At 50.6% G+C, this 14,286-nt stretch overlaps 1 protein-coding gene across 7 annotated transcripts in view; it reads left to right on the top strand.

Annotated features, from left to right (window-relative positions):
* Positions 1–14,286, top strand: part of IKBKB (inhibitor of nuclear factor kappa B kinase subunit beta) — a 57,517-nt gene that overhangs the window by 8,080 nt on the left and 35,151 nt on the right. For 5 of the 7 annotated variants that reach the window (XM_003902689.4, XM_021942278.1, XM_009212969.3 and 2 more), the window contains exons 3-5: positions 6,441–6,535; positions 7,844–7,961; positions 11,146–11,215. In XM_003902689.4, coding sequence (XP_003902738.2) covers positions 6,441–6,535; positions 7,844–7,961; positions 11,146–11,215 — 283 coding nt within the window. The remainder of the gene's footprint in view (positions 1–6,440; positions 6,536–7,843; positions 7,962–11,145; positions 11,216–14,286) is intronic. The other 2 variants (XM_003902690.5, XM_009212970.2) reach the window with 1 other exon arrangement.

The raw sequence follows: 14,286 nt of genomic DNA on the forward strand, positions 1-14,286 counted from the left end.
CTGAGCTCGCAAGCAAAGAGGCTAGGATTGGAACCTGCGTCTGTTTGGAACCCAACCTCATGTTTTTCCATTGTGCCTGTGGCCTCTCCGTGGTGGGGACTCGGGGTGGGGCCTCGGTGTTCCTTAGGCTCTCCTTGTTCCCTACAGTCTGAACCTCTTTGAAGCAGGAAGGGGAAAACACTTCTTTACTGGTTTTTTGTTGTTTGTTTTTTGAGACAGGGTCTCCCTCTGTCACCCAGACTGGAGTGCAGTGGCTCGATCAGGGCTCACTGCAGCCTTGAACTCCTAGGGTCAAGGAGTCCTCCCACTTCGGCCTCCTGAGTAGCTGGGACTACAGGCATGAGACCCCATGCCTGGCAAATTTTTTTTTTTTTTTTTTTTTTGTAGAGATGAGGTCGTTCTATGTTGCCCAGGCTGGTCTTGAACTCCTGGGCTCAAGCAGTCCTCCTGCCTTGGCCTCCCAAAGTGCTGGGATTTCAGGCATGAGCCACTGCGCTTGGTTGAAAAACGCTTCTTTGGAGAACAAAACACTTATAAGTCTTCCTTGTTAGACAAAGAACCCCACATTGAGTGTTTCCCAGGGAGGGAGGGCAGTTAAGCGAGCCCCACCAACCTGCTTCCCCTGTTCTTGTGGTTCTCCTGCCATGCGTGGGCCTCACCATTCCACACTGTGTTGGAACTCGCTAAGACCTCCAGCTCAGGGTCAGCACAAACCGCTTCCCAGTACGGTTTAGACAGGCTGACATTTTCAGTGAGACCTCTGTGAAATACAAAGGAGGAGGAGGAGGAGGTAACCAAGTGCCCCCACGTGGCAACATGGTTTGGGAGTGGGGGTGGGAACACGAGACTCAGTCACACAGACCTGGGTTCAGATCCTGGCTCTGTCAGCATCTTGGCTGTGGGTCCCCACTTTTCGCATGGATGATGGGGATTCTCCAATATTGATCCCCTCACTGCTGGGTCCCCAATATGGCTGGGCAGGAGGTAGGTCAGCTGCCTTCTGGAAGCGACCCAGAGTACCTTGCGATATCGTCATGTTCTGTGTGCACTTGGCTGTGAGGAGGGCCAGGAAGTGCTGCCTGGAGCCCTGTGGAATGCTTGTTGGGGTAGAAGAGGCAGTGTGTGCACTGGATGTTAGAAGGCAGAGTGTTAACAATCCCTTCTACGAAGCAGCACGGACCTGAACTCGCCCCTTCAGGGGACAAGACAAAGCTCACCCCAGCTTATCTCTGTGCTTGGAAGCCTTAAAGCCTCTGCTCCATTCAGTCACTTCTCTAGGGATTTATAGAGCCTGGGCCCAAGCTCTGTCGGGGATACCAGGAAAAAAGGGGCCCTGCCCTTCGTGTGCTTACTCTCTGATCACAGTGATCCAGGGAGCATTCAGGAACGCAGTAAGTGAGTCTAAATCCAAGCACCGAACTGCATGGATAACAATGGCTGCTGTTTCTCCAGGGCATCATATGGCAGCCAAGCTGGGTTCACTGTCTGCATGATCTCTCCTGAATGCTGGGGAAGGGAGGCTTCTTGGGGTGAATGGAGCTTTAGCAGGATCTGGAAAGGAGGTAGACTTTCGAGGGCCTCGCAGGAAAACAGAGGTCGACTCAAGTGGGCAGAGCAGCATCTCCACGGGGCCAGAAAAGAAAGTGAGGCTGTGGTCGTTTATTCCCGGCTCCCTGTGTTCGGATGCTGTGTGTCATTTTAGCTGACATCCCTGGAGTGGATGGACCCATCCCCATCTTATGGATAAGGACCCAGGGCTTATACATGGGCTCCTAATGCACCTTTACCATGCGGTGGGGGAGGGAGTTACACCTGGACCTACTTGTCTCCGGAGCCCGAGCGCCTAGCTCCCATGGGTGAGGCGGGAGGCCACTGTGCCCAGTGGGGGTCTGCACTATAGGGAGTAGGGTGAAGAAGTTATGGCCCTCATAGCATAGAGCAGGCGATGCTGGGGCCCAGGGTGTGTTCAGTCGACTACCTGCTGAGTCAGGTGAAACTGCAGCTGGATCCTGGACCTGTTGGCTTCCAGCTCTGGGTCCTCCTGCCCAGTCTCTCTGCCCCCAGCCTTGTGCCTCCTTTCTGAAGCACTCATCTCAGGAGGTGGGGTCTGAGAAGGAGGAGGAGGTTGTTACTAATTGTCCCCGTGTCCACAGTGGCCTGGTTGGACGCTTGCCATGATAACGGGACACTGGGCTTTCTGTGCTAAGGGTCTAAACGTAGCTCTTTGCCTCTGTGAGTTTCCCCTGAGTCATTGAAAGAGGTGAACTTCAGGAAGCTGGGCCAGCCCCTTTTGTTTCTCCTGTGACTGGTCTTCAGCTCGCATCTGCCAGGCACCTTTTAGTCTGAGGATGTGCTTCCCCTCTGCCTTTTTTACACCTTATGACACACATGCTTATACACAAGTTTTATGTTTTCATGCATCAAAGGCAAGGAATTGCAAACTCTGAGGACCTTCATAATCACTACATTCAATCTGGACATACAGGGGAAACTTTCTCCCTTTTCTCAAAATATAGACCAGTTTTCTGTTGTTGTTTTGTGTGTGTTTATTTTTCAAGACAGCGTGTCACTCCAGTAGCCCAGGCTGGAGTGCAGCAGCGCGATCACAGCTCAATGCAGGTCTCACTGTATTGTCCAGACTTGACTTCCCAGGCTCAGGAGATTCTCCCACCTCGGCCTCCCAAGTAGCTGGAACTACAGGCATCTATGACTATGCCTGGCTAGTTTTTAAAAATATTTCTAGTAGAGACAGAGTCTTGCCATGTTGCCCAGGCTGGTCTCAAACCCCTGGGCTCTAGTGATCTACCTGCCTTGGTCTCCCAAAGTGCTGGGATTATAGGCATGAGCCACCACGCCCGGCCACAAAGCAGTTTTGAGTTTTGTCCTTCACGAGGAGTTCACGTACCAGAAGTTGGGTACTGACATGGCTCAGGCCTAGTCTGGGTTTCCACAGAACTAAGCTAAGACTCAGTAGATTCTAGGAAAAATAAAGTAAGCCAACCTTCTTACTTTACATCTGTTCGAATTCCACTGCTAGTGAAGAACAAACTCCCTGGGATTTCAGAACCGGTGTTCGTAGCCTGCTTCTGTGCTGTTTTAATTGAATTTCGCTTTCTAGAGCAGGCATGTTTTTAATAACAAAGTAATTCTGTTTGCATTTCTGTTTCAAATGAAACATTACTCATGGAAAAACTGGGAATATTTCAGAATACTTCCTAGAGGCAGATGAAGGCCACTGTGTTAGGAAAAGTTTAAGTGTGTCTGTATCTACAGCAGACCTTCCTAGGCCCAGGAAGTTAGGATTTCACCTCAACTCTAGGGCGAAGCTGAGCTGTCTGTGAGTAGAAAGTTAGTTTTGGTCTCTATGCCCAGATATTTAAAGACTTGTTCAGTGTTCACATTGCTGAGTTCAGTCTTTTTAGTTTGCATTTGGATATTTAAGACCAGTTTCAAGCCTTCAGTATCAAAATCTCCTCCTGATTCTGGGTTGGGCCAAGTGACAGCTGTGTATCAGGTCCAGTGTTTGTGTTGGGCAAAAGACTGCAATTATCCAATTTGTAGCTAGACAGATGACCTAAAATCACTTAATAAACTGAGTCATCTAATCTACTTTTTAAATCTGATTATCTGTCCTGTTTCATTTGTGGTAGGTAGAATAATTCCCCCCAACCCCACCAAGAAATCTGCATCCTAATCTCTGAACCTATGACTGGGTGGGGCAGCATGGCAAAAGGAAATTAAGGTTACAGATGAAATTAGGTTTCCTAATCAGCTGACCTGAGATGGGGAGATTGACCTGGCTTCCCTGGGGGTCCCAGTGTAATCTCAAGGGTTCTTAAACGTGGGAGAGGGAGGTAGCAGAGCCAGTGTCAGCTGATGCATGTGAGGAAAATGGCGGGCCATGGCTGACGCCAGGATAGGCTAAGGGGCCACGAGCTGAAGAAAGTGGCGCTTCTAGAAGATGCAGAGGGAAAAGCAGGGAAACAGACTCTCCCCTAGAGCCTCTAGATGGAGCACAGCCTCACCAACATCCTAGCTCTGGCAGACGCACGTCAGGCTTCAGCAGATAGAACTGCAAGGAAATAAGGTGTATTATTTTAAGCCACCAAGTTTGTGGTAATTTGTTACGGCAGCAATAGACAACAAGTGCACTCTTCTGTGTATTGAAGTTAAGTTGCTGCAGATTTTTTGGTATCTTGGTTTAGTCTCAGTCATTCTGAGGTAGCGAACCATGAGTTACAGTCTCTTTGGCTAAACCATTGCTTGGAATACTGTCCATGGAAATGTTGCAGGGTGGATGGAGGTGGATAGATGCTCTTGGCAACGGCACCTCACGCTGCAGCGGGGCCATCAGTCTCTGTTTGTGGAACCCTGTGTTCCCCACGTCTAAGCTCCTCTGCAAACTCCGCCTAACTGGAGGCAAGTGTCTGTAGCAGTGTCTCAGTGCTGCTATCACAGAGTAACTGAGAATGCGTAATTTATAACAATTTTATTTCTTATAGTCCTAGAGGCTAGGAAGTCCAAGATCAAGGCAGGGTGAAGGCGAAAGGGCAAGGTACAAAAAGGGCCAAACTTGTCCTTTTATAACCATCAGTCCCACCTGGGGTACAGAGCCATCAAGTTTGTATCTTCATAAACTGAGAAAACAGAAATTGGCCTAACAGGGCCTCTAGGACATCCTTCAAGTGAGCCACAGTAGAGTCTGGTACAGTTCTGAAATCTTCTCCTACTGTTGGGTACCCTGTGCCACACTGCAGGCGCGGCTCTTGCCCAGGTGTGTGTGTGGGTTGGGAGTTTTGTGCTGTAGGTACACAGGAGGTGCAGGATGTTGGTGCAGGTCAGCTTGTTTAGCGGTGGCAGGATCGGCTCTCAGGCTGGGGCTCTGGGAGCTGCTGCCTGGGGCAGCTGCTGCCCCGCAGTTGTCCTGGAGACCCCCCATGGCCAAAAGAGGTGACAGTGGTGCAGTGGTGACTCCCTTGTGGCAGCTGGAGTGCCTGAGGCCAGAGCCGCTCTCCCTGCTGCTTGTGCCACAGCCTCAGGGCCTGCCGGTCTCCGGCGTCCCCACTCATGCACCAGGGAGAAGAGGGGAGGCCGCCAGGAGCCAGTGGCTCAGTTCATGATTCGCCAGGTGCAGGAGCCACTGTTGAGGATGCTGCTGGTTACCTGGGTAGAAGTTAAAGCCCATGAAGATGGACAAGTCTATAATTTGACAAAGAGAAGAGAAAACAGCCCATTACTCTGCAGAAAGTAACTCTTTGGCATGTGCACTGAAGGAATTAGCTGTTATAGGAGTATAGTGGAGGGCGAGACCCTCTTGAGTTGGGCAGTGTAGAGGAGCAGGGCCAGGCGCCAGGGTGGGTGGTGCCATCTGGCTGCAGTGTCATGGGAGAGCGGCTGGAAATGCAGGTGGGAGCCAATCTCTGCAGGATTTTAAACAGGAGTACTCGGATGACCTGGGTTCCCTGCTCTGCGGGGTTACCAATACCTGCTAGAGGCTTGTTTTCAAGCCTTGAAATATGGGTGTCAGTATTCCCATTTTACAGAAGAAACTGAGTCAGACCAAGTGGTTTACCCAAAGTCACATAGCTAGTAAATGGCACAGTTAGAATTTGAACTAGCCAGTGTTTCATCTGCTATATTATGCTACATTATGCTTGTGTTCTGAAAGGACAAAACTCACATGAAACAATGAAGACACTTAACGTGGTGTTCACTATTAGGCTGAACCACGTGCAGGTGCTATTTTTGTAGGTCAATGTGGTCAATTAGCAGTGTCCCATGGGTCAGCCTAATACAGCAGCAGCCAGGGTTCGGACAGAGAAACCTCTCTGGGCAGGAATGGTCAGCAGAGGTTTCATGGCAGGGCTTGGAATGGAGCAGGGCCTTGAAGCCTCTGTAGTCTCTGGATGGATAGAAATGAGGTGGGAGAGGCTGGGTGTGGTGGCTCACGTCTGTAATCCCAGCACATTGAGAGGGCAAGGCAGGCAGATCACTTGAGGTCAGGAGTTCAAGACCAGCCTCACCAACATGATGAAACCCGTGTCTACTAAAAATACAAAAATTTGCCAGGCATGGTTGCGCATGCCTGTAATCCCAGCTACTCAGGAGGCTGAGGCACAAGAATTATTTGAACACGGGAGGTGGAGGTTGCAGTGAGCTGAGATTGTGCCAGTGCACTTCAGCCTGGGCGACAGAGCAAGGCTCTATCTCAAAAGAAAAAGAAATGAGGCTGGAGCGGTTGGGTGAGAGGTGGGGTGGTAAGGAGACAGCCCGAAGGGCAGGTGCTACGTGGCTGTCGATCGGTGTGTACATGTGACCTTGGAGCACCAGGAGGTGATTGCAGGTGACACCTGAGGGCTGGAGATCCCTCCCATGCAGCAGACAGGGTGGGATTTGGCCTGCAGCTCGCTCTGCTGGTCCCCACTGTGCTGTTTCTGTAGGAAACAGGTGAGCAGATTGCCATCAAGCAGTGCCGGCAGGAGCTCAGCCCCCGGAATCGAGAGCGGTGGTGCCTGGAGATCCAGATCATGAGAAGGTGAGGGCCTTGCGCACCCCAAGGGAAAGCTGGAGCAGCAGCCCCCGGTGTGTCTAGAAAGGAGAGTCTTGCTGGGCACGGTGGCTCACGCCTGTAATCCCAGCACTTTGGGAGGCTGAGGCAGGTGGATCACGAGGTAAGGAGATTGAGACCATCCTGGCTAACACAATGAAACCCCATCTCTACTAAAAATACCAAAAATTAGCCAGGCTTGGTAGTGGGCGCCTGTAGTCTCAGCTACTTGGGTGGCTGAGGCAGGAGAATGATGTGAACCCGGGAGGCGGAGCTTGCAGTGAGCCAGGATCGCGCCACTGCACTCCAGCCTGGGCGACAGAGCGAGACTCCGTCTAATTTAAAAAAAAAAAAAAAAAAAAAGAGGAGAGTCTTAAATCTCTGCCCCTCCATCAGGGCGCCAGCCCGACAATCTCCACGGTGACTCTGCTGCTTCTAAAGATGCCAGAGGAAGAGCAGCTAAAGTCCACACTGGGCCTTGTCGGGGACTTTTCATCAGTTTCATTATATTAAATAAGTTAACACAGTTACCACAGTGACTTTTCCTTTGTCAGCAAAAAAAAAGCCTTCTTTCCTCCTGTATTTCCAGTTCCAAGGTGGTACATGACCGTTCTCTGCTGTCATGCTGCCGCTGACATTTATTCCTCTAGTGTGGAGACTGGGCCGTCCATCTGCCCGGTGGCTGCTGACCCCCTAGCTAGTGAGGTGGGCTCCGAAAGAGCCAGCGAGGAGGATACCAAGCAGGGGCTCCTCTGCCAGCCTCTTAAAAAGAGGAAGTGCCATTTGGTTACATCATGGTTCTATCTGGTTACATGAGTTCCTTCTCAGATCCCTCTCTGTGTGTCCACCTTGGGGTGATGTGTGTGGGTGAATCAACCTGCCGAAAAATAAACAGAGAAAAGAAAAAAAATACGAGAACAAAAAGAGCAGGCACCACCTTGTTTGCCTGCTTGCATGTGTGACACATCCCCCCCATGTGGAGGGCATGAGATTGGAAGGTCTTCAAAGGAGCAGTTTGGCAGCACGATGAGGACTTGGGATGTAGCACGCACAGAAAATGGAAGTTACACGGAGTGTGCCCTCAGGGTCTGAGTTCTGGTGCTGCGGGTGGGGCTGGGTGCACGCCACTGACCGGGGCATTGCAGTTGGCCACCCATCCTGGGCCTGAGGAAGATCTTCCTCTGTTTCGAAGCCCTGGGTTATCCTGGGCCTTTGTTGCTGAGACCTGATGGGGGTGATAGGGATGGGTCTGGGCAGGAGTCTGGCTCTGCTCTCATTGGTTTTCCTCCTTCCTAGGCTGACACACCCCAATGTGGTGGCTGCCCGAGATGTCCCTGAGGGGATGCAGAACTTGGCACCCAATGACTTGCCCCTGCTGGCCATGGAGTATTGCCAAGGAGGAGATCTCCGGAAGGTGAGGCTCCCGCGGCTGCCAGGCATACAGCCTGTCTGGGCAGGTGGGACACCAGGAAGGGGGATGGGAAGACCTTTCACTTCTGTCATCATCAGGAAGCTTGGGGACCCCCAGCAACTCCAGCAGGGCTGCTTTGCCTCTCAGATCCTCTGTTCCCTGCCCACTTGGGGCTGGTGTGTGTGTAAGTCAGAGGCACTTCCGAGAACACCAGGGAGGGGGAAGGGCGTGCTGCACACTCTGCTGGGATTATTCCAATGACAAGGAAAACTCATCACAGGTTTGGGTGTGGGGAAGGACTGGGCAAGTTCCAAAACAAATGCTTCCTCCCTGGGCGTGTTAGGGCCACGTTAGGCCTTTGGTGCCAGCGCCACTGCTCTCCTTATTAGGAGGGATCTTATTCCAGAGATGGGACAGCACCACACATGGGGGCAGGGAGCATAGAAGACAGGGAGTGGGATTCATGATCAGAGAGCTGGGCCAGGACTGCAGACCTGCTCCAACCCATCCGACCCACCCAACCCACCTGACCCACCTGGACTCATCTGTGGGGCTCTGCTCTCCGCCTTCTCACCACACCACCTCCTCTTCCCTAGAGTGTTCACTTCTGGTGGGTGGATGGCAGCCCCTTCTGGTCTCAGGGGCAGTTGGGCGCCCTCTTCCCCGTTGTTCCCTGTGATAGTACCACATAGCCTGCTAGTACATGTTACCTCATTCGATTTCCAACAGCTCACACATGAGTGCACAGGTATGGTTCCCACATCACGGGTGGATATCACAGCCCAGAGAGGTTGGGCCTCACACAGCTGTAGCAACAGAGCCTGGGTCCCAGTCCACACAGACCTAGCCGCAGGCCACCTCTCCATCTCTAAGACTGAATAAGGCCATATAACATGATAACTGGAAGCTCTGAACAAAATTTTTTTTTTTTTTGAGACAGAGTCTCGCTCTATTGCCCAGGCTGGAGTGCAGTGGCGTGATCTCGACTCACTGCAGCCTCCGCCTCCTGGGTCCAAGCGATTCTCCTGCCTCAGCCTCCCAAGTAGCTGGGATTATAGGTGCCCGCCCCCATGCCCAGCTAACTTTTGTATTTTTGGTAGAGGCAGGGTTTCGCCATACCAGCCAGGTAGGTCTCGAACTCCTGACCTCAAATGATCACCCACCTCAGCCTCCCAAAGTGCTGGGATTACAGGTGTGAGCCACTGCGCCCAGCCAAAAAAGTTTTTATTTTAATTGAAAAGGAGGTCGGTTACTCTGTGAGTGCACCTCTTTACTTTGGAAGGGTCACAATAGTGAGGGTGGGAGCCCAGGCGTTTACTCCCTTTCAGTGGCTATTCCCAGACACACTTCAGGTGCTACTCTTACTGTTCCTCCAGGCCCTTGTGCCTCTTGAAAAAAAAAACAAAAGCTTTCCACTTTGGGAAGCTGAGACAGGAGGATAGCTTGAGGCCAGGAGTTTGAGACCAGCCTGGGCGACATACCAAGGCCCTATCTCCTCAAAAAATAAAAAATGAAAAATTAGCCAGGTGTGGTAGTGTGCGCTTGTAGTCCCCACTATTTTGGAGGCTGGACTGGGAGGATGGCTTGAGCCTGGGAGGTTGAGGCTACAGGGAGCTATGATTGCGCCACTGCATGCCAGCCTAGGCGACAGAGCAAGACTCAGTCTCAAGAAAAAAGATAATCCTGTCTCAGAAGAAATAGACAGATAAATAAAATAAGAGGAAACTTTCCGTGGGCTTGGCCTGCCAGAGTGGCTGTCCCTGGAGATAGGCATGTCCTGGGAGTGGCACTCACAGCAGGATATGAACACAGCCCTTGGCATGACCCACAGTGAGAGATGGGGGAACTTGACAGCACTTTGATTTTTTCCTTATTTTTCTAACCTTTGACAGTCACCCATTACTGACTGCAGCTGTGTAGAGATAAAGCCATGTTGCAGTCAAGTGGAGACTTCCCAGAGGGCAGCCTGGAAGTAGGTGGGATGTGGCCAGATTACAGAGGGCTCTGAAGTGAGGCAGAGGCTTTTAGACTTGGTCTTTTAGGTGGCAAAGAGCCAATGAGCCAGGGAAGAAGAGATGAAAAGTTTAACATGACTGACCTGGCGTGGGTTGCAGGATGATTGAGGGGGAAGCAGGAAGGACTCGCATCCTAAGGAACCCCTATCCTTGCTGTCACCCAGTGGGGTTAGGGGAGGACACTGTTGCCCACTGTCTTGTTGTCTGTTGTTTCCTTTGTTCCCTCTAAAAAGTTCAAATCTATAATACATCCGTGGGCAAGGAGAGGCAGGCTTGGCCAGCACATGGGGACATGTAAGAGTCGATGTTAAAAGTATACATGCTAGGTACGTGAACAGACTCTTGAGGGTTTATGAACATGATGTGAGTTCCTAACGGTGAGGCTCAGCTGGGAAGCTCCTCTCTCTGCCTTCTTCGGAGGCCAGCTCCCAGCAGCACACAGAGCCTCTTGACAGTCGAGGGGGCCAGGAAGGCAGGGGATTAAGGGCCTGGGCTTGAGTTTCAGATTGACCTGGCACCGCATTCCAGCACTGCCCTTTCACAGCTGTGCGAGCTAACAGGTATTCAACCGTGTAACCTCAGTTTCCTCCTCCAACATGGGGATTCCACCCCGTACTTACTCAGTGGTGGTGGTTAGTATTAAATGAGGTCACGCAGGGAAGGCTTTGCCAAGCTAATCCGTGCAGAGCTCTTCCAGCCCCTGGCACGTAGTCAGTGCTCAGTAACCGTTCCCTACTGTTACCGTCACCTACATGGCTAGGAGATGGCAGGATGGTGGTTGGAGGGTGGTTTCCAGTGATGCCCTCCCAGCCTGGCCTGTCTCTAGGACCCTCAGGCACAGATAATTCCTATTTCCTGTGCTTAGACTTCATCCTGCCTTGCTCAGAACTGCAGCAGCCAGTGAGAATCGAACTTTCCTCGCCCCAGGGGCCCCTTGCTGTGAGGATGTGAGAGCCCTGGGGTGGTCAGGACTGCTTCGTCCTTCTCTTCTTCCTCCTCCTCCTCCGGCCAATCCCTGCTAGTCCTGCTGCCCTAGCTTCCTCAAAAGCAGGTCCCCTAAAGACTAGGGCCCAGGGTCAGCACTTCCATCACATGGGCTGGTAAGAGACACGTGTGGGTTTCCGGTGGTTTGTGACCACCAGCTCTGATGCCGCTTCTCACTTTCTTGACAGTACCTGAACCAGTTTGAGAATTGCTGTGGTCTGCGGGAAGGTGCCATCCTCACCTTGCTGAGTGACATTGGTAAATCCCAGCCCTGGAAGTCTGGCCATGTCCTTCAGGGAGAGTGTGGTGCCCCATGAGTCCCTGCGGAGCACTGCAGGCAGACACTTCAATCCTTTGGTCTCTGTGGAGGGGTAATGGGAGCCAGGGGAGGGGGGACCGTGGTGGAGTAGGGAGGTCAAAAAGGAGTCAGCCAGACAGACGCTGAACTCAAATAGGTTTCCCTTCCTTCCTGATTAACTCATCAGGTGAATTATGATGTATAGGGAATAACAGATTTCCTTTCTCATTATGAAGCTCCCCTCCCTCCTTTCCTGGAATGGCTGGCACTGGAATAGGTTGTCATTCGAATGAGTTTTGTCCCTTGGCAGTGAATTTTTCCGCTCCCATGTTGGCAGTTCTTTGCCAATGAGAGGCGTAGGAAAAACTGTCCTTGTTTAATCCCTTGGGTACTGTTGGCATCCCCAAATGAGGGCATCTGCGGCACCCTCTGAGAAGGCCAAGCTGGCCATTCATTGAGAAGAGTGGCCTCAGCCTGCAGAGGCCAGTGGAGCCTCCTAGACCCTGGCGCCCACTCAGTAGGGGCCTGAGGGCTGGGTGCTAAAGGTCAGCACCGGGCCCCAGCCTGGGGAGACAGACGTCACAAGGGAGAGGGACTTGCTCAGGGTTTTTTTTTTTTTAAATAATCTCCAAGGTTGTTGGTGCAAGTTGATAGTTGGGGTCTAAGGTTTAGAGTTATTGATAATTTATCTTTGACTCTTTGCCCCCAGATTTGGAGAATGATGCCATTTTCATCCCTCCCCTACCTCAACCTTTCAAAGCTGTATATATTTTTTCTTTTTGTTTGCTCAAGTTTTTTTTTGAAAATTGTCAAAAATATAGAAAAGTTAAAAGAGTATTACAGCGAAACTCACATACCATTCCCCTCAGTTCACCAGATGTTAACATTCTCCCTCATTTGTAAAGCTGTGTTCTCTAAGCCAGGGCCTGGAAGGGTTGATGGTCCAACACTTTGTCTTGCTAGTGTGGATCTGGTCTCTTCCTGACTGCTGCTTTTGACAGAGGAGAAGCAAGAAGAAAAGGAAGGGGAAAAGTCAAGCAATGACATATTTAAGGTTAAGATCCAAATAGTCTGACATAGAAAATTCCCATCTTGCTCTGTGCTATGTCTTCGTCCCTTTGGGTGGATTTCACATGGAGGATAAGTTGACATTACACCAGTTTTATTTGACTCAAGTGAGCACCCAGTGCTGGCCCAAGGGACCCCCTGTGCATGGCCCGCATGAATCTTGTTTGTCTTCCTAGAGCATAATCCATCAGTTAGAAATTTCACTTGTTTTCTTGACTGCCTGACCCAAGGCTCACCCATCCATGTTTTGCTTGGAGGCTTACTCGATTGTGTTTTTTACATCAGTGGCCAGATTCTTCATTTGTTCTCTGTCGAACTGGGTTGAAGGCAGGTTAGCAGGTTGGAGAATATTCTCTTGCTTTTCATGGGTGACTTTTATTTTGTTTCTCTTTGGTTAGAGCTTTGTCAAGTTATTATTATTATTTTTTTTTTGATGTTTTTCTCTTAGATATTTTTCTTTCACTCCTTAGGCTATTGATGACTTCAGCAAGTAGTTATTACGAAAGTCCTTTTTTTTTTTTTTGAGACGGTGGGTCACTCTGTTGCCCAGGCTGGAGTGCAGTAGGCAACCTTGGCTCACTGCAACCTCTGCCTCCCAGATCCAAGTGATTCTCCTCCGCGAGCCTCCTGAGTAGCTGGGATTACAGGTGCGTGCCACCACACCTGGCTAACTGTTGTATTTTTAGTAGAGACGGGGTTTCACCATGTTGGCCAGGATGGTCTCGAACCCTTGACCTCAAGTGATCCACCCATCTCAGCCTCCCAAAGTGCTGGGATTACAGGCATGAGCCACCATGCCTGGCCAAAAGTCTTTAAATTATTGGCACAAGTGCAGGGCGCGGTGGCTCATGCCTGCAACACTTTGGGGGGGCTGAGGCGGGTGGATCACAAGGTCAGGAGTTCAAGACCAGTCTGACCAAGATGGTGAAACCCCATCTCTACTAAAAACACAAAAATTAGCTGGGCGTGGTGACGGGCGCTTGTAATTCCAGCTACTTGGGAGGCTGAGGCAGAGAATTGCTTGAACCCAGGAGGCGGAGAGGTTGCAGTAAGCCGAGATCGAGCCATTGTACTCCAGTCTGGTGACAGAGTGAGACTCCGTCTTGGAAAAAATATATATATATATTGGCACAAGTGCACATAACTCTCAGCTTCCTCACATGGTTGTTTATTCTGCAGGTGCTTTGCTGCTGATATTCACAGAACCTCTCTGGTTACGTATTCTTTTAGTCTGAGTCCAGTTTGAATTCAGTTACCATTGACTTGTGTGGTAGCTTTTATATTATTGTATTCAAATTGTGTGTGTCTATGTATTTAAGTTACACATAAATTAGAATAATGAAAACAGGTGGATTCTTAAGTGCTTGTGTGCTACAGGTCTCTTACAGATAGATAGGTAGGTGAATATTAAATTCTGTACATTGCTGATTCTCTGTCTTCTCTGTGACCCTGAGTTGGAAATAATTCGACTTTGAAGTACTAACTAGTACACTACAGTTAAACTTCTTAAGGGCACAAACTTCAGTCACTGCTATATCTCCAGCATCTAGAATAGCAGTATATCAGCTTCTCTATAAATACTTATCAAATGAGGGCTGGGTGCGGTGGCTCATGCCTGTAATCCCAGCACTTTGGGAGGTGGAAGCGGGCTGATCGCCTGAGGTCAGGAGTTTGAGACGAGCCTGACCAACATGGAGAAACCCCGTCTCTACTAAAAATACTAAATTAGGCTGGATGCGGTGGCTCACACCTGTAATCCCAGCACTTTGGGAGGCCGAGGTGGGCGGATCATGAGGTCAGGAGTTTGAGGCCAGCCTGGCCAACATGGTGAAACCCTGTCTCTACAAAAAGTACGAAAAACAAAAACAAAAACTAAATTAGCCAGGTGTGGTGGTGCATGCCTGTAATGCCAGCCACTTGTTGGGGGCTGAGGCAGGAGAATCACTTGAACCTGGGAGGCGGG

Source organism: Papio anubis, chromosome 8 (assembly GCF_008728515.1).
Source record: "Papio anubis isolate 15944 chromosome 8, Panubis1.0, whole genome shotgun sequence".
Lineage (NCBI taxonomy): Eukaryota > Metazoa > Chordata > Mammalia > Primates > Cercopithecidae > Papio > Papio anubis.